At 34.8% G+C, this 24,254-nt stretch overlaps 1 protein-coding gene across 2 annotated transcripts; it reads right to left on the bottom strand.

The window, feature by feature from the left end:
• Positions 1-6,369: 6,369 nt before the first annotated feature.
• Positions 6,370-23,988, bottom strand: LOC149796352 (protocadherin-9-like). Of its 2 annotated transcripts, XM_089961024.1 has the most exons (5): positions 20,939-23,988; positions 13,105-13,293; positions 8,575-8,719; positions 7,384-7,738; positions 6,370-6,586 (listed from the first exon to the last, which is right to left on the bottom strand). In XM_089961024.1, exons 1-4 carry the CDS (start codon positions 23,564-23,566, stop codon positions 7,401-7,403), a joined length of 3,300 nt encoding a protein of 1,099 aa, XP_089817150.1. In that variant the 5' UTR covers positions 23,567-23,988; the 3' UTR covers positions 6,370-6,586; positions 7,384-7,400. The 2 variants fall into 2 exon arrangements, with proteins under 2 accessions (XP_089817150.1, XP_089817151.1); XM_089961025.1 differs by lacking the exons at positions 6,370-6,586; positions 8,575-8,719 and having other exon boundaries at positions 7,561-7,738.
• Positions 23,989-24,254: the final 266 nt, after the last annotated feature.

Genomic DNA, 24,254 nt, shown 5'->3' with positions numbered 1-24,254 from the left:
GAGTCTAATATTTGTCCAAGCACTTGCTTCTGGTAATTAGGTATTTGCAAATACTGTATTAAATTTCATTCTTAGTCTTCATCCAATTTGCTTAGAATGTTCACTCTCAAGTCCTTGCCTCCGACATATGAATCGCTAATCATCTAATGTAAAAAACATTACAAGAATCATTTTATGTTAAAAGGGCACCAAGATGTAATTCCACAAATATGGTTTAACTTAAGGCTAATAACGTGTGAAAATTTTTAGTATGTAAAGCTCGATACAAATATTGTATATACTCGTTTTGAATTTACGTATTTCACACGCCATCTTGAAAATAACAAAAAGATTCGCAGAAAAAAAAGAGCGTTAAAACATAAAGTGCACTATGTAAGAAAAATAACAACAACAAAATTATAAAACAAATAGTGTGCTTTGGAAGACACCATGCAGTATATCGAAATACTACGCGTAGATATTTAGACGGTATATTTAAACAACACAATAAACAGTCATAGAAACAATTGTACACTCAGCACTACGCGTGAATTTGCTTGCTGGCATTCAAAGGAAGATAAAACACCCCACTAAGATTGCTCACTATGCATAAAAAGTTATCGAGACTTGTGTGCATTATGAAACATTTTGATTTGAGGGTGAAAATGAGTAGAAATTAAAGTTTTAATTAGAACCTTGACAACTTCATTTTGGTGGAACATTTTGAACTTTACCATTTTGCATGATTACTGTGTACATTTTCTTTGAAGATCCAGTATAATAAAAACACGTGGCATTGAATTTTTAATCAATGATGTTTAATAACTCGCTCTAATGATGTCGATCTTTTTGTATTTAGTATATTCCCTATTATTATATGCTCATTTTTTTCCCCGTTAACTCTACATTGTCGGAATCGTTCAGTATTCCCTGATACTCAACGCGCGCGACAATACACATATAGCATTCACGTGAATAAAGGAACTACTTTCTATTGTAAACAAACAATGACGCAGACACCAGCACTTTTGATTTGTAAACAAATCATATACACTCGCTTAAGAGGCTCTTTACGTTGAAGTTATTTAAATTTGTTTCTGAATGAACGAAAACATGTTTCGTGGACTGCAAAAAAGCCCCAGCTGTTTGGCACATTCTGCGTAGATACAATGTTACGGATTTAGGCTAGCTACATTATATAAAAGACGGACGATTATGTCCTTACAAATAACATACAAGTGACAAGAAATATACTGTATTGTTTATCTGGTGATAAGAATGGCAAAATAAAATATGCTTACAGTTTTACATCCTGAATTTCCTCAAAATGTTTTTTCTTAATTCTGCAAATCCGAATTACATGAGCCATGTCATAGGTTCTCAATCTGGATTACACATTTCGAAAGTGTGCTGTAATTTCGATGATAAGTGCAATTGCATCCTCCTTACTGCACTCAAAATGAAATACACATTAAATTCCATAGCGTCTTTTTGAAAATTGCAATTGAAAGACTTCATATTTTTACCACGTTATGATTTCAAACATTCAATGACAGAAACAGAAACACATTTGCAGACGTAAACACGCTTCTCCTGCGCCACTTCAATCCGATATATTTCATGTATAATTTGCACAGATGAATCCAGTCCAAAATCACAAACTTTCGTCGAATCGAAACAAAATACCAAAATATATTCACTCCAGATCAAATGGAAAAGTCGTTGCAATGAGCATTCATTCACAATATGACTGCAAATTTCAATTTTAACTAGACACGCCATTTTCTTTCGAAAGTTATATCGACCGCGCGACTAAGTTCAAATTTATCTGGGCGGAGCTATGTGCGCATTAATAATGATGTCATTTTGTAATGTCAAATCTGCGCTTGTATATTTAGTTTGGAATACGGCATTCATTCATTTATGTTGTTTCTTGTAGTGTATTTTGTTTATATAATTAAACCTTAGGTAGAATAAAAAAAAATGAGCATATAATAAAAAGGTTACTGCATTTGTATGGGAAAATATGAACTCGTTTTGTCGGAAGGATATACTGCACTCACAGGTTCGTGCAGTATTCATTCCGAAAACTCGTTCATATTTTCCCATACAAATGCAGTAACCTATAAGTATTCTATATTTAGCGTGTTCCCCGTAATATGTGTTATGTGTTTTTCATGTTCCCCGTGATATGTGTTTTTTTGTGTTTAGCATGTGTTTAAGATCTTCCCCGTGATTTGTGTTTTGTGTTTAGCATGTTCCCCGTGATGTGTTTTGTGTTTAAGATGTTCCCTGTGATATGTGTTTTGTGTTTAAGATTTTTCCCGTGATATGTGTTTTGTGTTTAAGATGTTCCCCGTGATATGTGTTTTGTGTTTAAGATGTTCCCCGTGATATGTGTTTTGTGTTTAAGATGTTCCCTGTGATATGTGTTTTGTGTTTAAGATGTTCCCCGTGATATGTGTTTTGTATTTAAGATGTTCCCCGTGATTTGTGTTTTGTGTTTAGCATGTTCCCCGTGATGTGTTTTGTGTTTAAGATGTTCCCTGTGATATGTGTTTTGTGTTTAAGATGTTCCCTGTGATATGTGTTTTGTGTTTAAGATGTTCCCTGTGATATGTGGTATGTGTTTAAGATGTTCCCCGTGATACGTGTTTTGTGTTTAAGATGTTCCCCGTGATATGTGTTTTGTGTTTAAGATGTTTCCTGTGATATGTGTTTTGTATTTAGTATGTTCCCTGTCATATGCCTTTATATTTTGTATTTTCCATTGGTAAAGTCTTGGTGTGCGTGCTCTTTGTCTTGTTGGTCGGCTATAAATGCGTTATTTACTTGGGTTTCAGATCTAAACCCAGCTTGAATTGTGAACTTAGAAGGTTCTAGATAATGAACATGTTTATAGTTAGAGGTAAATTTCGATCTGGATGATTGAGTTGTATTGCAACAGAGATCATGTGGGGATGTATTGCTACATAAATAAAATAGGGATGTATATATTGCGACAGAGAGTTCTGGGGATATTTATAATTATTCCATCCTGTTCCTATTTTTATTTTAGTCATCAAAAACATTTACTGTCATGCTTAGATTTAATTTGAGAGGCCTCATTTATTTAAATTATTTACTGGAATTATATAGTGCTCACAGACTGTTTGGACTAAAATTCTGATTTGATATTATTGTGAATTCATTCGAAGGCATTCTGGATTGTATCACTGAGATACAGCGAGAGTCCTGCACATCAGCACATGCAATGCTATTGTTACATTACGACATTCAAGAAATAGAATTCATTAGGAACACTATGTACATTTGTACTTGTGATAGAAGGTGTTGGATTATTTGGGATTTAATTCATAATACTGGCAGTTCCTCTTCAATTATAATTTGATAACTTAGAGAATTAAACTATTTGTTCAGTTTTACTAAACCTGTTGGTTTTGCTTCATTCCGTGTTTAAGACCATATTGTCTTAACATTATTAACAAGTCCAACAGGGTAAATAATTGTCGTCATTATAAAGCCACTTTATTCCCAAGCCTTTATCTTTGCTACCTGTCTTCTGATGCATCCTTTGGACAGTGTTTGTAAAGGACTACACACAGAGAATATGGATCCAAACATATCCCAGAAAAGCAAGATGTTGGATGAGTCGAATATTATTGCGCGACTGCATGCTTTGCCGACAATTAGTCTGGTTCTAATATTGTTGTTGTTGTTGTTGTTGTTGTGGGGTTTAACGCCATTTTTCAGCACACGATAGGCTATGCATGGCGGCCAGTATTAATGGTGGAGGAAGAACCCGGAAAATGCCCGTTAAGAACCACCGACCCACGAGAAGCTACTGGCAAGCTTTCTCACATACCCACATTGGCCGAATCCTAGACTCGAACCCACGCAGACAGGTGAGATGACGGTGATCCGTAACGGAGAGGGCTTTAGACCACTCGGCCACTCGGGGCCCTGGTTCTAATATTGAATGACTCCATGCTTTGCCGACAGTTAGAATGGTTATAATATTTAGTGATCCCATGCTTTGCTTACAGTTTAACTGGTTCGTGCTTTTAAAATCTTTAATTGTAAAAAAAAAAAAAAAAAAAAAAAAAAATTGGGCACGTTTAGCAAATAATTGTGGTGATGAAACTTGCAATATGTAAAATATTCATCCAGACATTCTGTCCATTTCACCAACTGCTACGCCTGATAAAATGTGTTAGTTTTTGAATGATGTAGCATATATAATATATTTAATTTCATTCTATTAAATAATATTTATTCTTTTTCTTCAACTTAGTACGTCTATCTATCATGTATAGATTAATAATAATGATAATAATAATAATAATAATAATAATGATAATAATAATAATGATAATAATCTTTATTTAATGAGGATAACATATCTGGTAATGACAGACACATCCGCCATGTGGTTCTCTATTTCTTGATTGGTTAGGTTATACAAACTCACTTGTACACTCTCGGGTATGGTTGCACACACACAAACACACACACACACACACACACACACACACACACACACACACATTAAATGGATTAATATATGTACCTACTGTGGTCAATATATGAACAATATCCTATACACTAGTACACACATGGCAGAAGTCATATATACATAGAATAGAATATGCACGGATTATCTCTGGATACAATGATAACAGTATGTATTTTGGAGGCTTTCATATATCATTCCACATAACTTTTATACTGTTTGTCTCTTCTGGACTATTTTTTTCTCTATACATCCTGCCTTTTATATAAAACTGACTCAATGAATGGACTATTTGATCGTAAACAGAAAATATAATTTAAATTTAGATACAATAAAGAGTGACTGTTACTTATGTCTGTGTGTGTGTGTGTGTGTGTGAGAGAGAGAGAGAGAGAGAGAGAGAGAGAGAGAGAGTACTAATCGATTGTTGACTGAGCGATTGATTGATAGAAGTGTCATTTTAATATGCACTAATAAATTTTGTATCAATAACATTTTATTTAACAATATCACTAGTGAATACATATACATGTTTGCAATATATAAATGATGACAGTTTGAAGATGAATACAATAAAAAATATTTTATACTCATTAACCCCAGGTGCAACATTTACTCGTCATTAGGTTGTACTCTACTTCCGAGTTCTGTACTGTTAATATCATTTACGATACAACAAAGTGGTTAGTATTAGGAAACGTAGACAGATGTAGCTCTACTAAATAACGGAGACTTTCTACTCGCCTTAAAAATTATAACGGGAATAAGCTAATTTTTTAGAGCCGTTTTTAGACCAAAAATTGCCGATTTTATAAACCAATGGTTCCAATACGCACAAAGTTGATTTTTCACACTTCTGCACATGCGCTAAGCGAAACCAACGTCTCCTATGCACATAGGCATCCAGCCAAATACAAATCTCTAGGAAGCAGATGCACTTGTATGTATTCAGAACTAACTCCGATAATGCATTTCCTACACCCATTTCAGGCGAAAACGGAAACAAAATATCCGGGGTTAATGTGTTAATGGGTGAATTTCGATGATGTGACCAAATTTGAATATTCCTTGCGTATTGGTCCTTTGTACGTTAATATTGCACATAAATTAGGAGAAAAGATATTCCATGACAATTTGTAAGACATTTCTGAAAAACACGTTAACTCATTAACCCCGTATGCCACGTTTACGCGTCATTACGTTGTACCCTGTACCGTTAGCATCACGTTGTACCATGTACGTCATTACGTTGTACCCTGTACCGTCTACATCATTTATAGAGGCACCAAAGCTGGTGGTATTACAGAAAAACAGACAGATGTAGCTCTACAACGATACCAAATAATGTAGACTTTCTACTCGCATTTAAAAATACAGATGGAAATAACTTAATTTTTTTAGAGCCTGTATATTTAAATAATAAAATTACCGGTTTAGGAAACGGCGTTTGTGTCATAAGACTGTTTTCCTGAGAAATAAAGCAGACCGGTCGGAACTGCACACGGACAGATGAACGTTTTTGCAAAACGTATGGTAAGTTTGAGATGATTAGTAAAAGGTATTCAGGACACGATATTCGAATGTCCAATACGTAGGCATTCGGCTACAAGAAACCTCTCGGAAGCAGATGTATTTGGATTTATTAAAAAGTAACTCAAAAATGCATTTTCTACCCCCATTTCCGGAGAAAATGAAAAGAATGTCCAGGGATTTGTAAAATCTCACTGGAGCATACAGTGAATGGATTTATGGAATCTTCATTTTCATATTTATCGTATTTAATGGAAATTTGTTAATGAGATAACAAAGTGTTGCCCTGTCGGGTGTATATTAAATCTCACCTTCTAAACTTGAGTAGAACCAGTGAAAGACTAACACACAAAAATGTTGGTTTTAATTTTTACAAGACAATTGCACAGTATCAAATCATGGCAACAACTTATAACACTGACAGACTCTGGCAAACTTAAAAGAAAGACTACACTATTGCGCCGCCAAGAAGGCTAAATCCTTCAGTCAGGCAAGAGATAGCACACGTCTGCCTTGAGTGCACGCCCCTGTACTGAGTTTTATTGTAATGTAACTGGCTATAGCCTGGAACAGAAAAATAAAAAATAAAAAAATAAAGCAATTATTAAAAATGTTGTATATATGACATCAGTATATATGACGGCATCATCTTTGAAAGTAACTTTTCCAGTCCTTGAGATTGGACTAATAATAAGGAAATTTGTGCATATTGTATTGGAGTTGGTACTGAGGTTAGGGTCAGCACTACAGTCTCGTTACATGTCGTGAGAGTCACTACCGGACTACACAATAAACACACTAAGCATGTTAATTTTTGATGATAAAATTGAATGAATTATATTTGTTGTGTTCTTTAATAAGTTGGATTAAACCTAAAATAGGGTCAGCATACATGATGTATCGGGATTCATGATCGAATTGCTGTTGTCAATATTTTGCAGTTTTCAAGATATCACACGGACTTAATTACAAGTAAATTTGCAATCAACGACATCAGTATGCATAATTAGTTGAGTTTCTTTCCCAAGTAGTTACGTTAAACACTATCTGAACAGTGATGCGTTTTAATGAAATGACTAAAAAATAAAAGATAATTTTAATTGTCTATATTTCATTTCGAACAATATCGCACGGAATGAAGATTGTATGCATACCATCATCAACATAGTAGTAGTAATAGTAGCAGCAGTAGTAGTATTAATAATAATAATAATAATAATAATAATAATAATAATAATAATAATAATTTCATTTTAAATACTGTCGTACTGAATGAACATTGTATGCATTACATCATCAAAATAGTAATAATAATAATAATAATAATAATAATAAAATTAATAATAATAATAATAATTTACCGGCTTAACTCTATGATTTAGCGATTAAATCGTTGTAATCTAGGGGGCCTAGGTGGGGCCGGACTGTTGCTATGACGCTCAGAAACTCCATCATCCGGTTTGAATGATATAGGTTCACTGCTTCTGTGCATTTGGGTGTCCTTTTGCCTTGTCCTTTGTATGTTATTCATTGACATTATGCTTTTTTTATCACTATGTCTGCGACCATTATATTTGTTATCTATCCCTGTTTCCTTGGATACGGGAAAAGATGAGCTGAAGGTTGACACTGCATCACGTAGGTTGTCCCACGTGGCATTAAGACTAATATTATAAATTAACGGCTGGCTGGCGAACTTGACACTCTTGATGTTGTCTGCAATAATAATAATAATAATAATAACGAGTGATGACGCAACAACATCGACGACGATTTTAATAACGAAGACAAAAGCAGCGTAACAGCAACAACAATGGAAACGTTTCAAAAACAAAACAACAAAATATCTTAAAGCCAATTTAAAATGGCAGCAAAAACATTGACAGCATCAGCTTCAAGAAAAACGAAGTTAGTCATAGCAGACAATGGCGACATACATGCAAGTGACTTAATTTTATTAAAGAATAATGCATTCTAAGCCATATATACTGGGTTGACGTTTAATTTTATTAAAGCAGTTAAATGTGTAGTCATAGCAATGCCCATATGGTAAGGTGAAGGTCTCACGGTACTAATCCAGTTCCCATAGTAAACCTATGCAAACACCATGATATTAAAAATTCATTAACTTAAAATTTCTGAGTGTGTTTGAAACATGTGCTTTCAATTCCGTACCAAAGAGTCAGGTGCTAATTTTAGTACTGAGTGTTCCAAACTCAAGAATGTTAAAGGACTGAAATTCCATCAATAAAACAATGTCTCTGATTTTTTTTTTCACTTACAACTAGAAGAAGCTCTCTAAATATTCTTTTTCCTAAAACATAACTTGCATTATTAATCAATCCTGGTCAGCCAAACCCATATATACTCCATTTCCAGGCTGGTTCCGATTTTTCCATATAATTAGTACCGTGTGTCTTGAAGGGGACGTCAAACAATGGCGGCTAATAGTGACATAAAAGCGTGTTGCTATATTGGAAGCAAATGCTGGATAATTTAGTGGATTACATTTTCTTCTAAGGGGATGGATCCTAAAGATGAAAAATGTTTACCTGGGGGATCATGAGACGGTGAAAATGCACTGCACTGAATATCCGACTCGCTTCCCCCTCTTCCGCTATCACACGTGTTTGTCTCTCCTGATGAATCACTACCGATATCTTCCTGGAATTTTAATACTTTTTTGGACAACGGAGGCTACAAGAAGCAAACAAGGCGGAAGTAAGCAAAAGCTGCCACAAACAAAGATAAAGCGATGCACGAAGGGTATTCAAAAAGTTCCGAATATTTTGTTACAACTATTTTGCTGTTTAGGTTATTTTTGGAAATGTTTAATCGGTCAATAAATTTAAAACCGATCAAAAAAATAAAATAACGTTCTATAAAATGATCAGCAGTGGCAACTGCAGCACGCCGGACACATGTAGATACATGTTTGTGACGTAAAATATTTAAATGATGTGATGTAAAAATGTCGGAAATGGAGAACAATTCTGCTGCTGAGCAAACAGCATAGGATAAAATTCGACAACTAATATGGTACTCTCCTTTTGAAATCAAGACCATCTCGGAAACAAAATTACGGATATATGTCTCCGTCAAATCTTACAACTGTCACGTGGTTTCATAGTTTTAAAAATTATCGCGAGTCCATGGAAGATGATCTTCGTAATGGAGGACCATTGTCGGCAATTTCTGAGCGATAAGTGGATGACGAAATGGGAGCCATTGATGTCGATGTCAGATTAGTATATTTTTATTGTAATTGGCATTATTTCATCAGCTGTTTTTAATATACTGAACATTAATATGAAGCTCAGATAGGTTTGTACAAGATGGGTCGAGCATTTGTTGACAGCAGATCAAAACAGACATGGGGTGAAATCACCAGACAGCTACTCGTCAAATATGAGAAGAGCTACCAGTCGTTTGAATGAAAATCCCAGGAGAGGAAACCTGGATTGACTTATAGGCTCAGAAGAACTTAATAATGTCTGGGTCGGAGAAAATAATTAGAGACCAGAAACCGTTCGACATAGCTAGACTATCAGGAGACTTTTCTACGCATTATATTTTGATGCAAACGGCCATGTCGTCCAGGTACTTGACTTTAATAGCGTCACTGGACAAACCGCCCATTCGTCCAGGTACTTTACTCTGCTAGTGGCGTGTGTGTGTGTGTGTGTGTGTGTGTGTGTGTGTGTGTGTGTGTGTGTGTGTGTGTGATATGGATTTTTAACGTTGCTTTAACAAGTTGTCCGTCATATCGCTAGGATGTCTGCAGTGTAGCAGTTTATAGTGATGCCTAGCACTGGGGCATCATGCCGCAGACATGTAGCATGATGTCCCACCCAGTCACATTATCCTGACACCAGGCCCACCAGTCCAAACACTAACCTCTTAATGCTGAACGCCAAGCGAGGCAGCTGTTAGCACCATTTTTATAAGTCTTTGGTATGACTCAACCGTGGATCGAACCCACGATCTCCCGCATCCGAGGCGAGCGCTCTAACCACTAGGTCACCGGAGCGGTCTCTGCTAGTGGCACTGGACATTTTTACGCACCCAAAGTGTTGCCCAAATTTGTGGAACACTACTGAACCACCAGTAAAGTATCCATCATCTCTATGCTAATTCACTGGCTCATATATTGAACGTCGTGACAGATTTCTATGCTAATTCACTGGCCCATATATCGAACGTCGTGACAGATTTCTATGCTAATTCACTGGCCCATATATCGAACGTCGTGACAGGTTTCTATGCTAATTCACTGGCTCATATATCGAACGTCGTGACAGATTTCTATACTAATTCACTGCCTCATATATCGAACGTCGTGACAGATTTCTATGCTAATTCACTGGCCCATATATCGAACATCGTGACAGATTTCTATGCTAATTCACTGGCCCATATGTCGAGCGTCGTGACAGATTTCTATGCTAATTCACTAGCTCATATATCGAACGTCGTGGCAGATTTCTATGCTAATTCACTGGCCCATATATCGAACGTCGTGGCAGATTTCTATGCTAATTCACTGGCCCATATATCGAACGTCGTGACAGTTTTCTCTGCTAATTCACTGGCCCATATATCGAGCATCGTGACAGATTTCCTAACTGAACACATACAAACTTTCTCACATCTTCCACACATCTCTGATTTAGTTACAACTGTATCCTGGCCTGATCCCGTTATCGAAGATTTGCTAGGGGACAAATTATCTGAATGCCGTAGAGATGTTACCTATAGTTGGCACTAACGTAGAGATGTTACCTATAGTTGGCACTAACGTAGAGATGTTACCTATAGTTGGCACTAACGTAGAGATGTTACCTATAGTTGTTCATGCTAGAATATTCTGACTTTTGGTCCCTAACTGCATGCATTGACTGAAAATGGGGTATTTATGGTGTGTTCCTTAAATTTCCTTCTTGAATAGCAAAGCAAATTGGCTTTGGCTTTCTTGTCTGACCCTACTATAAAATAATCCGTATTTGCCTTTAAATGGCATTGACTTGTTCATTACTAGTCATGATATCATTTATATTTTCAACTGTTTGGTTCCATGTTCTTTTTCCCCAAATGATTATTAGTACCTTCCAAACAGAAAACTAGGTATTCGCGACATTAGATTAAAGGGCGAGTTCTATTTGTATTATTTTCTGCATTAAAACAACATATTTTGTACAAGACTGACCACTGATATTGTTTTCTGTTACGCAACAAAAATTTTAACAAAATTAACATGTGATGTGACAAAAGATGTGACGATCGGTATTCTTCAGGGATGACTTTTTGGAAATTCTAATTTATGACATAAACTTGAACTTTCTTTGTATGGATTAGTTTTGCTAATTTGAATTGATGACTTGAATCGGAACTTCTAATCTTTTTGTCAAAAATATCTTTTTAACAGCTACTAGTAGTGAAAGATGAATTTATTTTTGTAGCATGTATACAGGGAAGGTTCCATCCTATCTTCGTATGTCCGTCATCTGTGCAAACAATTATCTTGGCAAGAAATGATTTTCGTTTTACATGTAGCTCTTCATAGTCAGATAGGTGGCAAAAGGGACATGCCGTATCATTACCGACATAATATGGACTTATTTGGGACGCGAGAATACGAAGAAGGTGTTTCGTAGCCCTAAAAGGAACATTAAATGTTTGTGTTCAACTTTCGAGGTTTGATTCCGAGTTTCATCTTCAAACTCAAGTTAAGTCAAATTTGATGGCATGTTACTGTCATCTTTCCCTGAAATTTTTTAATTTGAGCAATTTTATGTCCAGTGTTTAAATATTTGCCGACATTTTGAGATCAGAGATAGGCAATTTTGAGACTGTAGGCCCCGTTAAATTGAAACTAGTAATTAAACAGTTTAATTAAAGAGGGAAAGGGGGGACGGACGGATATTATATTCAAATGATCGTCCAAGTGGAGCAAATTATCGTAATTCAAAAGTTTAATTATGGCCTGCAGGCGACTTTGAACAATAGAAGATATTGGCGCGTCTTCCGGATTTGGTATGCATCTGGAAAGAAGCCATGCATCCCTAATAAAGGCCCGAATACTGAACCAAATTTAAGATGAAAAAAAGATCTTTAAATGGGTTCATTCGAGTATAGGAATAATGTGATCTCGTCGGGAAAGTTCAATTCTGAAATAAATTTGGTTTAGTTAAATGGATAAAGAAAAAGTAATACAGGCATAAGGGAATTAATTTGAGATTATTTGAATAATTGTCTACAGTTCATATAAGATTTAAAATAATGACTTTACATCTATTACGAGAAATAACGATGAATGGTGATGGGGGTTGGCGATAAACACAAGTTTGTTGCTTCCTGACAGATTACAAGCTGAAATCCACCATTGTAAAACTTCGGAGCTCTTAGTGTTTTGACTTTTCTTTTTCTAAAAGGTTTTTTATTTTTAATTTTTGTTTTATATAACATACAAATGCGCCAACTGAAAATAAGATGTACATGTAGAGAAAACTCGTAATGTATAAAATGTTTACTTACCCACCCCACCCCCCAACCTTACAAATTTATAATTAAATAATGATACATAGTGTCCGGTATCAAATTTATAAGTAAAATAATGATCCATATTTACATATATCATCCATATTTACATATATCATCCATATTTACATACATCAGGGATTTTGTGTCTTGCTTTTCTCTTGTCAAAATACTCAAACCTCGTCTGTAATCAATTCCATTTTACAAAACGTTGCCTGATCTTGGAACTCTATTCTGTTTCAGTTTTTGATTTAAAAATCACTTATTTGCCCCTTCTTATTTTCTTTCTTTCTTTCTTTCTTTCTTTCTTTCTTTTCTCTCTCTTTCTTTCTTTTTTTTTCTTTCTTTCTTTCCGCGTTAAATTCGTTTAATTATATAATTGTTACGTTTCTTTAGGCTAGATAGGAAGCAGAGTTGTATCAAAGAGCATTACGACATGTAGAGCAGTGCACATGACGAGAAATAACAAGCGCGAAGGAAGACACAAACACGGGATAGCGTTAAAGAAAGAATAGAACGGCATGTCAGTTTTCTAACAGTCTCACCGTATTGTCATTTCTGTGACGAGGGGTTACAGCACCACGTGATTGTAAAATCGAATTGTGAAGCTGTAAAATTGTTGCTGTGTCTAGCTCGTGTGAATGGAAACCGGTATTTGCCGCTTTCCCAATGAATTGTCCCGAGGATCCCAGGTCAGAGCCCATGTATTTATTGGCGCTTTCTGGATACGAGATCTGCAAACATACATGGTTATTATATCGATAACATCGTGACCAGTGCATATCGTTTTAACTACTTTCATTTAAATCCTTACACCAAACTACAACATATAAAATTATTAGCATTTCGTAAACCAACCGAGACTTTTTAGTAAATTTCAATAAAACAAATGCTCCTTATATAATGCGACTGATTCCTTCATTATTAGTTAAATTTGTCGATAACTAGTACAAATGTTTCATAGCCTATATTATCAGCATAAACGTAACAAAACAAAATTCTTAAAGAACTAAAAATACCAATATAAAAGAAATTGAATAATGTAATCAGTATCAAGGTTGTTAGAAAAATTTGTGTCATTTATTCATAGAAATTTAATTCCACGTCTGTATCGTAACTGTTATGCATATTTAATTTGCACGTGTCTTAGGTTTTTTAATTATTATATACTATGGGTTATGTAAATTGTATTTATTTTTGACCTTGTCCAAAATCAAGTTCATTGTCCACTTGATCAAAATCATTGAATTTTTTATTCTGTAAACAACTAATACATAGCTAATATTCTCTCTATGAGAGTGGGTTTATTATTATTATTATTATTATTATTATTATTATTATTACAATTATTATTATTATTATTATTATTATTATTATTATTATTATTGTTGTTGTTGTTGTTGTTAATAAAAAGAAATTTTTTTTATCTTCGTTTGAGTCAAGAACATTGTGTTTACCACCATGTTATTGGTTACAATTTTAGTATCAGACCTTCTAATTATAACTAAGATTTTTCTAAAATTGAACTTTTGACCCTCATCCGGGTTATTCTTTTGTGTCATAGTTTGTATATAATCTTGTTTAATGGAAACATTATTTATTCCTGCGATAAAATCTGGACAGATATAATTTATATTGTTGTATTAAGATTGTATTTTGGGTGACATTATTTCTTAATCTCTGGAAGTACAAAGTAATCTGTAATATTCTTGGAATGAGTCACTAACTGAGAGTTATAGTGAATTCCAAAAAGGAAACCTTGGATTATATTAATGTAAATCAACAAAAGACTTTTAGGACATCAATATAATTCAGGCCATTGGTACATTAGTAGATTTTATACCACCGCCCACTACAGGCACATCAACACCTTCAACGTTGGAAATCATTTGGAACACCACTAAAGAAATATTTTTAATGTAACGTTAAAAATCACTGCATTATAAAAAAAAATTTCGGATATAACTATACAGTAAGCATCAAGCAGTTTAAGGGGCACGCAGTCAAGTTATATTTTGCGTGCATTTTCGGCATACATACTTAAGCATAACCGTGCTTCAAGGACAAGCTACAAAGTGGATAACGACCATCGAACTCAAATTATCATTTCAATTATGACACCCTATTCAATAGAGGATATTTTGCTCTTTTTTCTAAAGATTACTGTCCCATATTGAAAAGAACAAATTACAATTGATAGTAAGATTCTCGTTGCGACATTTTCAACACATTCAGTTAACTGTACTATTTTTATTCAACGGTTTAACATAGTGCGATTTCTAACTACGATTATTATTTTGTTTCTTTTTAATCTATGCGATGCCATCCCATCAAATACCAATAATATTCTACGACCATCTTGATACTAAAACATCTTATGTGATATTAGAGATAATCAATGTAGACGTGGCAGACAGACAATTGAGCTGACATTGGAATTCGTCCCAACCTGTAGATAAAAACTTTACCAATGGAACATTATCCCTATAATATCAACGCGTCCGCTTTTTTTTTTTTATCAGAAGTACATCTTGTTTATTGCTGAGTTCGGGTTTTCAAAGGTTTCAACCAAGCGAACAAAATGAAGACTAAACTTTCAATAAAAGTGTGTTGTATTGCCTGGAGACATAAATTACACAGAAATATAGCTGATGACCGATATTTATAACAACAGTCTTCTTTGAAAGATATTATTTTGACCCGAAGAGGTCCCGAAATAAAAGCGTAGACCCCATTCAATGATATCAAATGGCATATTATCGAAAGTACTATTGGACTAACACCATACCGAGTCCGGCCATCTAGTTAAAGTTAATGCCATGGTTGCACATTAAATTCATTTCCCAGATACGAATAACTCTGGTCCAACTTTAGGTTCCAAACACCAGAAGAGATAAAGTTTCCGACGGCAAACGTAGCCGAATATTAAAATTATAACTGTAATGTTATCTAAAAATGTTTATGAAATGTTTAAAATAAGAGATAAGTTATTGTGTATACAGTAAATTCTTATAAAGATTCGTTATATTTGTAGATGGTCTCCTTTCAGTACTATGTTGTGTTTTTGTTTACAGTTGTACATGTAGCATTCGCTAACAACTCAATATTTATAGTATGTATTTTATAGGCATGTACGTGCTTACGAGAATAAAAAAAAAACTTACTTTAATTAATATATTTATCAAGCAGGTAAAAATATACCTGCATTGAAAGTCACATTGCATGTATGCATGAATATAATTCGATGTGACCTATTTTGGGCATGTAATATATTACCACCTAAATTAATTGTTCAGAGAACGTGTGCGATAATTAGGACTTAAGTTAAATGATTGTTAACTTGTCTATTCTCGCCTACATTACCGCACAGTAACACAATTAACAAAGATGTCAACAAAACGCAGAACCATCTCCGAGGTCAGAATCTCAAGTTATTCAGAATCTTGTTTGTTGCAAATTCCATGCAGATTTTGGACTCTCATGCCCTTTAGACACTAATTTTGTATTAAAAAAGATGTAAGAATCCATATGAAATATTTACCATTACGTCAGGGTAAATTTTTTCAAAATAACAGTTACGAGAAAAAATAACTTAGTTCTGTGTGGTTTTATAGATTATTTGTTAAATGAAATTTTATAGTATTAGTTAAATACAAATATTGAAGAATATGACATGTTCTTGAACCTTTGGCGCCAAGAAATGATAACAAATAATAAAATCAATCGAATGCAACACATGTAGTTTTCAATGTTTACATATTTTATTACATGCATTCAAATAAAGATGTTTAATTCATGCCTAATCTTGACTTAATAGTGTTATACCTCATTGAAATTTAGGCCTAATCTTGACGTAACAGTGTTCTACCTCATTGAAATTTAGGCCTAATCTTGACTTAACAGTATTATACATCATTGTACTTTAGACCTAATCTTGAATTAATAGTGTTATACCTCATTGTACTTCAGGCCTAATCTTGACTTAACAGTGTTAAACCTCATTGTACTTCAGGCCTAATCTTGACTTAACAGTGTTACACCTCATTGTACTTTAGGCCTAATCTTGACTTAACAGTGTTACACCTCATTGTACTTTAGGCCTAATCTTGACTTAACGGTGTTGAACCTCATTGTACTTCAGGCCTAATCTTGAATTAACAGTGTTATACCTCGTTGTACTTCAGGCCTAATTTTGATATATCAGTTTAAGCATCATCGTAATTCTTCTATTTTCAACTAACATGAAAAACGTGATGCGTTTGCAATCAAAATTCTACTTTGTAATAAACTGTTTTCAAACAAAACGCTTAGGTTGCATTTCGAGTGGTCTTGGATAATCCCCAGTAATGGCTGTTTGAAAGAATAAATCCATGTCTTCACATTTTCCATTATGACTTGATAAGGTTTTAAATCCAAGCGGCACGTTTTTATAACAAGGGACTTTGGATGACGAAATATCCTGATTAACTGTCCATTTATCGCTCGCGAGATACGTGCACATCCGGGCGAGCAGGTAACCGCTATTATTGCTCGGATACAGTTTTGCAAAGATTAGCTGAAGCGGGCCCTATTCTCAGTGTATGATGGATTAAATATATTAATTAGTCAATATTAATTAGTGTGCTAAGAATAATGTTTTAGTAATCCTGTGACAGTGTCTGTCAGCAATAATCGCACTATGACTACTAATCACTTCTGATCAAGGACTCAGATGATTATAAACATTGCAGGTAATAACCCAACATTGTCGGCGAAGACAAAATAATGTTGTCTGTATATAATCCCATAAAGCCTTTATAACTACAAGATTAATATTGTAACGCCCAAACATCGCATGAAAGGTGAATGGCATTAACAGTATAAAACAGTTATAAATGGTATCAGAGTTAACCCTGTCTGGTACCAGAGCCTACACTGCACACTCCATGCTTCCACATGTCTAATATATAGCGTCACTGAATGACAATGTAATGAATTTTGGGAAAATGCCATTTTAGTCTATTTTGGCCCATGAAAGTCGTTTAACGTAGCCACCATGTCTTTTGGTTGTTGTTTTGTTGGTTTTGTTTTGTTGTTGTTGTTTCTTTAACTATATCCTGGGCTGTACAACTAAAATCTAGCTTCATTGGTGAAGAGGCTTTCGTCTAGGAAGTAATGAAAAATAAACAATACTCAGATGGAATTTTATTAAAACATTTAGACTGAGTAATTGGTGCGGAGAGAAATTGAGGAGAAACAAGAAGGTTCGATAAAACAAAATTGCTGTGAATTCAACAGTGTTTTCATTATTTGTAATAATCTTATTGGTGGAGATTTTTGTTTCATCATTGATTTTGCCTACACTTCGTGTGTTAGGTTTATCCTGATGTAGTCGTAATCGCGTCATTTTTTCCCCCTGGTAAGTCGAGCGTTTCCGCGTCAGAAATGTTATCGTCTCTTACACCGCTGTGTAAACTAGGTGTGCTTCTTTAACAAACTGCATGCCATGTTACATTTCACCTCACTAGATGCTTTTAAACGATTTGACTTGATTGCCTTCACACTTCCATTTATCAAGTTCTTATAGAACCACAAAAATCCTTACTAATGGACGAGACATCAGACTTTTCATGTATATACGACACTTTGTCACGGTATCAAACAATATATTCCCGATAAAAGTTGGGTCGAGTAGAATTCACTCATGTATTTATTTACAAAGAAAGGAATGAAGATTATATATGGTACAAGTAGCCTAACCTTATAGGTCAAATAAGGTCACAGGCAATCAACTTCTCGAAATGTCAGGTTTGCCTTCCATCAACCACACGACTGAGATAGAATTTCGTTTCGCAAAATTCCATATGGTCAAGAAACTCGTACATTTATTTCTATAATCTTTCTAAACACTTATATATATTAAACGAACGTAAACAAAATCTCTCTCTCTCACTAAAATCATTTCCAATATGTCAACCACAATATTTTGTACAGTTCATGAAGAAAAAGAAGTGAAAGAAATATATTTAAGAGTATCGAAACAGAGATATGTGACCTGTAAAAGTCATATTAGACAAATTATCATCCATTTTTTTCCAGAGATTACGAAATTATTTTTGATGACTTCAAATAAAGAAGTCAGCTTTTGTACTAATTGTTTGTGGAAGTTAAACGCCGCCTATCACTGCTTGGGAGCAAAATCACATAATATATCCCGTGTGTACTCTTTGTTAAGTTTTCGTTATAGGCGTGGATCTTTTGGCGGATAATGCAAATTGCAATAAATTCTATGCGTGATATAACATTGTTAAAACAGTTTCATTCTAATTTGTGCATCTATTGATTTTTGACAATTTTAAATATCTCTTATTTTTGAACTTTGTACCAGCTCGGGGATGACTTACATCAATCTACGAAATAATTATGGGTGCACATTTTCTGCTTCTATCTTACTGTGTTTTATATGCATGCAAATTTAACGCAAAAATGTGTCCGGTAAGCTCGTACATGCGATGTTTCGTTTACTGGGGAAACAAACCAAACCCCGTCTACTACTGAAAATAGGGGTAGCAAATTCTTGTCCTTGGCGATCAATCGCCATAGAAGAGGTCAAGCACATCACATGACACACGTCATTACGGGTTGAAGGTAGGGGTAGAATTAGTATCGAGTAACACAATGCTTATCCTCTATAAACACATTTCCTACTCACATCTCTATCTACCCGTACATGCGTCTATTATATGCCGTGTGCCGGAGAATATAAAAACTTTGTAAAATAACTTTAAAAATGTAACATTTCGTTTATAAAATGCGTAGTGAAGTACGATGCTCACTTTTAATATTGCCAAGTTTGGTTCTCGAATACAAATATGGTTCAATGATGTCTACGTCTAGGTTCATAAAAACTAGTCTAATGCGATGATTGATACATTCTATCCTGTATTCAGTTACATTCAGTGCTGCAAAATGGGCGGTTTCGGATCTCTCAATTAAGAAATTAAGCGTAAATATTTACCCGCTTTTGCCATGAAAAGGAAATTGTTTATTAGCGCCGGTCATGCGAAGTGGCATATTATCGGGTAGACCTTAAAGGTTGTAAGGTATTAGTAGTTGAGGTCACACCATTATTGGGCTTGGCCAAACAAGAGTGTAAGTTTTGATTGTGACATACGCAGTTAAAAAATTTTAAGAAATATTTTTGTTTTTGGTACCATTCGACACTTACACTTACAATATAGATTCATTCGCACGTTATCATTGAAGTGACATTTTGGAAATAATAGTAAGAGCGTTAAAAGTAAAAGAAGAAAAAAAGAAAAATAATAATGACGGTAGTAGTAGTAGTAGTAGTGCTAGTTGTTCGTTATTGTAGTGACAGATGGAGAAGACGTAAAAAGATGACAACAACGGAAGAAAGGAAGGGTTGGTGACAATATTTAGAGACCTAATAAAAAAAAAGAATTTAATGCTGACTGTCTAAAACGTTACGTTTTTAGTTGAAAGGCGAACTTTCATTTATAGTTTACCTGTATTTGCACTTGACTATGCTTATCGTCATCTCGTGTGCATTAGAATGTAGAATGCAATGACGTAAATTAAATAGTTCTGTTTTCTTTGTTTATTTTTTAAAAAAATGTAAGTGGAAATTTAAAAGATTTAAATGTATCAAATTATAAAAGGTCTCTGTTATATATATATATATATATATATATATATATATATATATATATATATATATATATATATATATATATATATATATATATATATATATATATATATATATATATATATATATATATATATATATATATATATATATGTATGTATGTATGTATGTATATATATATATATATATATATATATATATATATATATATATATATATATATATATATATATATATATATATATATATATATATAAAGCCATTGTCATATATAAAAATCAAAATCAAAGAATTTTTCTATCAAGTGATCAAATGTATAAAAATTATGTTTCTAATCTGAATACACTTCAATTACAAGAAATAAAGACTGATAAAAGCACATCTATCATAATAAAATAAAAATTAAATTGGACAGAAATAATCTAAAAACTGACATAAATCCCTACATTAATAACCAAAATGAGCAATTGTCTTGACGCAAAAATATGTTAGCTATTTTTTTAATCAATCGTCACAAAGCCATACATTTATTCCTTAGTGCCTTTCGTCAGTATCTAGTTCGATTATTTTTAAGCAAAATTATATTTCTTATGAATTTATTAGCAGTTTGGAAGCACATTTATTTATATCTACCTGTTTCCGTTTATATCTACCTGTTTCCGTTTGTATCTACCTGTTTCCGTTTATATCTACCTGTTTCCGTTTATATCTACCTGTTTGGTGCTTACCTGGTGCATATCATGATCTGACGGTGACCCATGATCGGGCATAGTCTTGTGGCGAAACTCTAGATGCTGAAACTCGCCCTGCTTCACATTATCACCTTCTCCAACCAGTGTCAGATTAGATCGGTCGGCCGTTACGGATGAATACGATGGGGTCGTGCCCGTGCTTTTCAACTTGTCATGTCTCTTGATTATAAAAATGATGATCACAATGATCATGGACAGTAAGGCCGTGACGCAACCCAAGGTCACGGCGATGACAAAATTCTGACTGCTTTCCGTTATTTCTGAAGTCTGTGAAGCTGCAGAGATAATAATATATATCGTTTCGTTTGTAGATAGTGGTGGGTCACCGTAGTCTTCAGAAGAAACAGTCAATATAAATTCACTGTGATCTGAAGGTTTCAAATGTCTCATGATTCTTAGAACTCCAGTGTTACTGTCCAAAGAGAAAATATCAGTATCATTTTTGTCAGCAATACGATACGACAAAAGAGCGTTTCTGCCAGCGTCCAAGTCATTCGCTGTTACGGTAGCAATCACACTGCCTGGGATAGCATAATAAGAAACTGTCACCGTATTGTTCTCCTTCTTGGGGAAAATAAAGACGGGGAAGTTATCGTTCTGATCAGCGATGGTGATAACTACCTGAACAGTACTACTGAGGGGATCTGCACCCTGATCTGAGGCCATCACAGTAAAATCATACCTGCTTTTGACCTCCCTGTCTAACCTATTAGCTGTAACAATTGTTCCATTGGAATACAGGACGAAAGGAAAATCTTCAGACAGGGGAGAAGCATACGATAAGACAACTGTGCCGTTGACACCATTGTCTGGGTCTGTAGCAATAAGCCTGGATAAAGTTGTTCCAAGTGGAACACTTTCTTCAATAGTTGTCTCATACGGGGACTGGGCGAATTTTGGCGCGTTGTCATTTACATCTGCTACACTGACCACTACAGTTGCCGACCCCGAAAGAACTGGAATGCCACCATCAAAAGCAATGACAATAAAAGTTATTTGGGCATTAATCTCTCTATCCAGTACATTATTTACCCTTATCTCCCCATTCTGTGGGTCCAACCAAAAATTGTTTGACCTTTCAGATTCCAGTCTGTATGTAATCTTGGCATTCTGACCTATATCAATGTCAGAAGCAGAAACAGATGCAATGACAACGCTCACCTCGTTATTTTCTTCCACAGTCAGAAAGTAAACCCGTTTCGTGAACACTGGTGGGTTGTCGTTTTCATCTTGAACGATGACAGTAAACTTTTTAGACGTATTTAGCGGCGGAGAACCACTGTCCTGGCAGACAACAGTTACGTCATGACTGCCAGAAATTTCTCTGTTCAGTGATTTGGTTACAACAACTTTATACTCGTTTTCGCCAAGTTTATCAACACCTAAAGCGTCACTTATACCGGAGCAAGTAACGATTCCATCTCTGCCGGTATCATCATCAGTAACCGAGACGTGTGCTACAATTGTGCCAACGTTAACATACTCGGAAACGGCGGCGGACAAAATATTAATATTAATTACGGGTGCATTATTATTTGAGTCTAATATATTGACATACACCTCTGCTTGAGAGATCAAAGATTTTTCTGCCTTGTCGGTGGCTTCCACAATTATCCTTAAACTTTGATTAGGGGTATACACAAGTTGTCCTATCACACGCAGCTCCCCTGTCCGTGAATCTACTTCAAAAAGTTTTAGGACATCTTGAGACTGTATGGGACTTAACCCATACTTGATTTCTCCATTTAAACCAATATCTTTGTCTGTTGCTGATAGAATGATTATTGTTGTATTAATATCCACGTCTTCCTTTACAGTTACGTTGTATACTTTCTGCATAAACTCCGGTGGGTTATCGTTGACGTCGATAACAGTGACGTTGACCAAGATGGTTCCTGTACGAGGTGGGATACCTCCATCTTCAGCAACCACTGTTATCAAATATAAGTCTCTCTTTTCTCTGTCCAATTCTCGCTTTAAAACTATAATAACCATCGAACTGCCATCGACGTATTTTTCAAATCTGACTGAAAATGGCGAATCTTGAGGTAGAATTCTATAACTTTGAACAGAAAAATTCCCCGTATCCATGTCCATAGCGCCTTGTATCGTTGCAGACGAACCGATTACAGACGCCTCTGAAAATAAAACGGTTTCTTGTGTTGCAGCAAAATGTGGATCATTGTCGTTAATATCTCTAACAATGACATCAATTTTCAGTTTTCTAAAGAAACCACTCGAAGTCGTCTGAATTGCAATATCAATGGATAATACACATTTTGGTGAGAAAGTACAATGAGACAGTTTTTCTCTGTCGATCACAGCTGCTGTATACAAAACACTTGTCCTGTTATTTATATCAAAATATAATGCAAATGGATTACCTTGCACAAGAATTTTATAGACGAGATTCTGGTACTCTTCGGTCGTCATGGTAGAGCGTAAATCGTAGTCCTTATTAATAGTTCCAATCGTAGTATTTTTCGGTTGCTCCTCGTCGATATTGTAGACGATATCTTGACTGCGTGTACATGCACAGAGAGCATTTACGATGAAGAATAGCGTGGTTGCCTTAAAAATGTTAGATTGATCATTAGAAGCCATTTTGCTGATGAAATTTTCTCCTTTATTCGTCCACCATCCCCCTCGACGTCATCCGACTGCTTATACAGGCTACATTGTATCGACGATAACACAGACATTCGTTTTCACCATCATTCGTGCACATGATAAATCCCTTCAAACGAATTATGTTATCCATTGGTCCAAGATATGTCCTGGAAACCTGTAAATAGGTTCAGTCTATAAATATTTGTCCATATTATGAAATATGTATGGCTCTTAATCGTACAGTAAAGATGCCGTATTGTCTGTAAATTGCTACTTTTTTTTACGATGAAAGTCTCCCACTAAACACGGTCACAATAATACTCTCACTTAAACTCTCGTAAGGAGATATCCATACATAGCTGTATTACCGAAACCTAACGCAGACATTATGGATAATCCGAAAACGTACAAATGTATGCCAGTCCATTTTCTATTGCCTTTATTAAATACTCTTTGATACCAGTATTTACACCTAAGATTAGTAGCTGTTCTAAGCCCCGCCCATTCTAGTCTTAACCAATGAACACTCTGTGCATAGAAACCACTCAGGTAAATAATGCGGCAGATACCCATCTATAGTGATTCGATTAGACTCCAAAGCTACTGGGGAAGAAATAATTTGCAATGAAAACATTACGCTGAGTAATTTCTGATAACGGGTCAGTGTACAGTTCTGTATGAC

Source organism: Sinohyriopsis cumingii, chromosome 6 (genome assembly GCF_028554795.1).
Source record: "Sinohyriopsis cumingii isolate HCF-2022 chromosome 6, ASM2855479v2, whole genome shotgun sequence".
Classification (NCBI taxonomy): domain Eukaryota; kingdom Metazoa; phylum Mollusca; class Bivalvia; order Unionida; family Unionidae; genus Sinohyriopsis; species Sinohyriopsis cumingii.
Note: the sequence above shows the minus strand (reverse complement) of the source record. Positions and strands in the feature narration are given on the sequence as shown.

Excerpts from the sequence above, each read along its gene's own strand:
- LOC149796352 (XM_089961024.1), bottom strand. The coding sequence starts at position 23,566 with ATGGCTTCTAATGATCAATCTAACATTTTTAAGGCAACCACGCTATTC. Across the intron at positions 13,294-20,938 it reads CAGATCATGATATGCACCAG|ATCTCGTATCCAGAAAGCGC; the intron begins GTAAGCACCAAA and ends GTATGTTTGCAG. Across the intron at positions 8,720-13,104 it reads GTCACAGAAATGACAATACG|CCTCCGTTGTCCAAAAAAGT; the intron begins GTGAGACTGTTA and ends TGCTTCTTGTAG.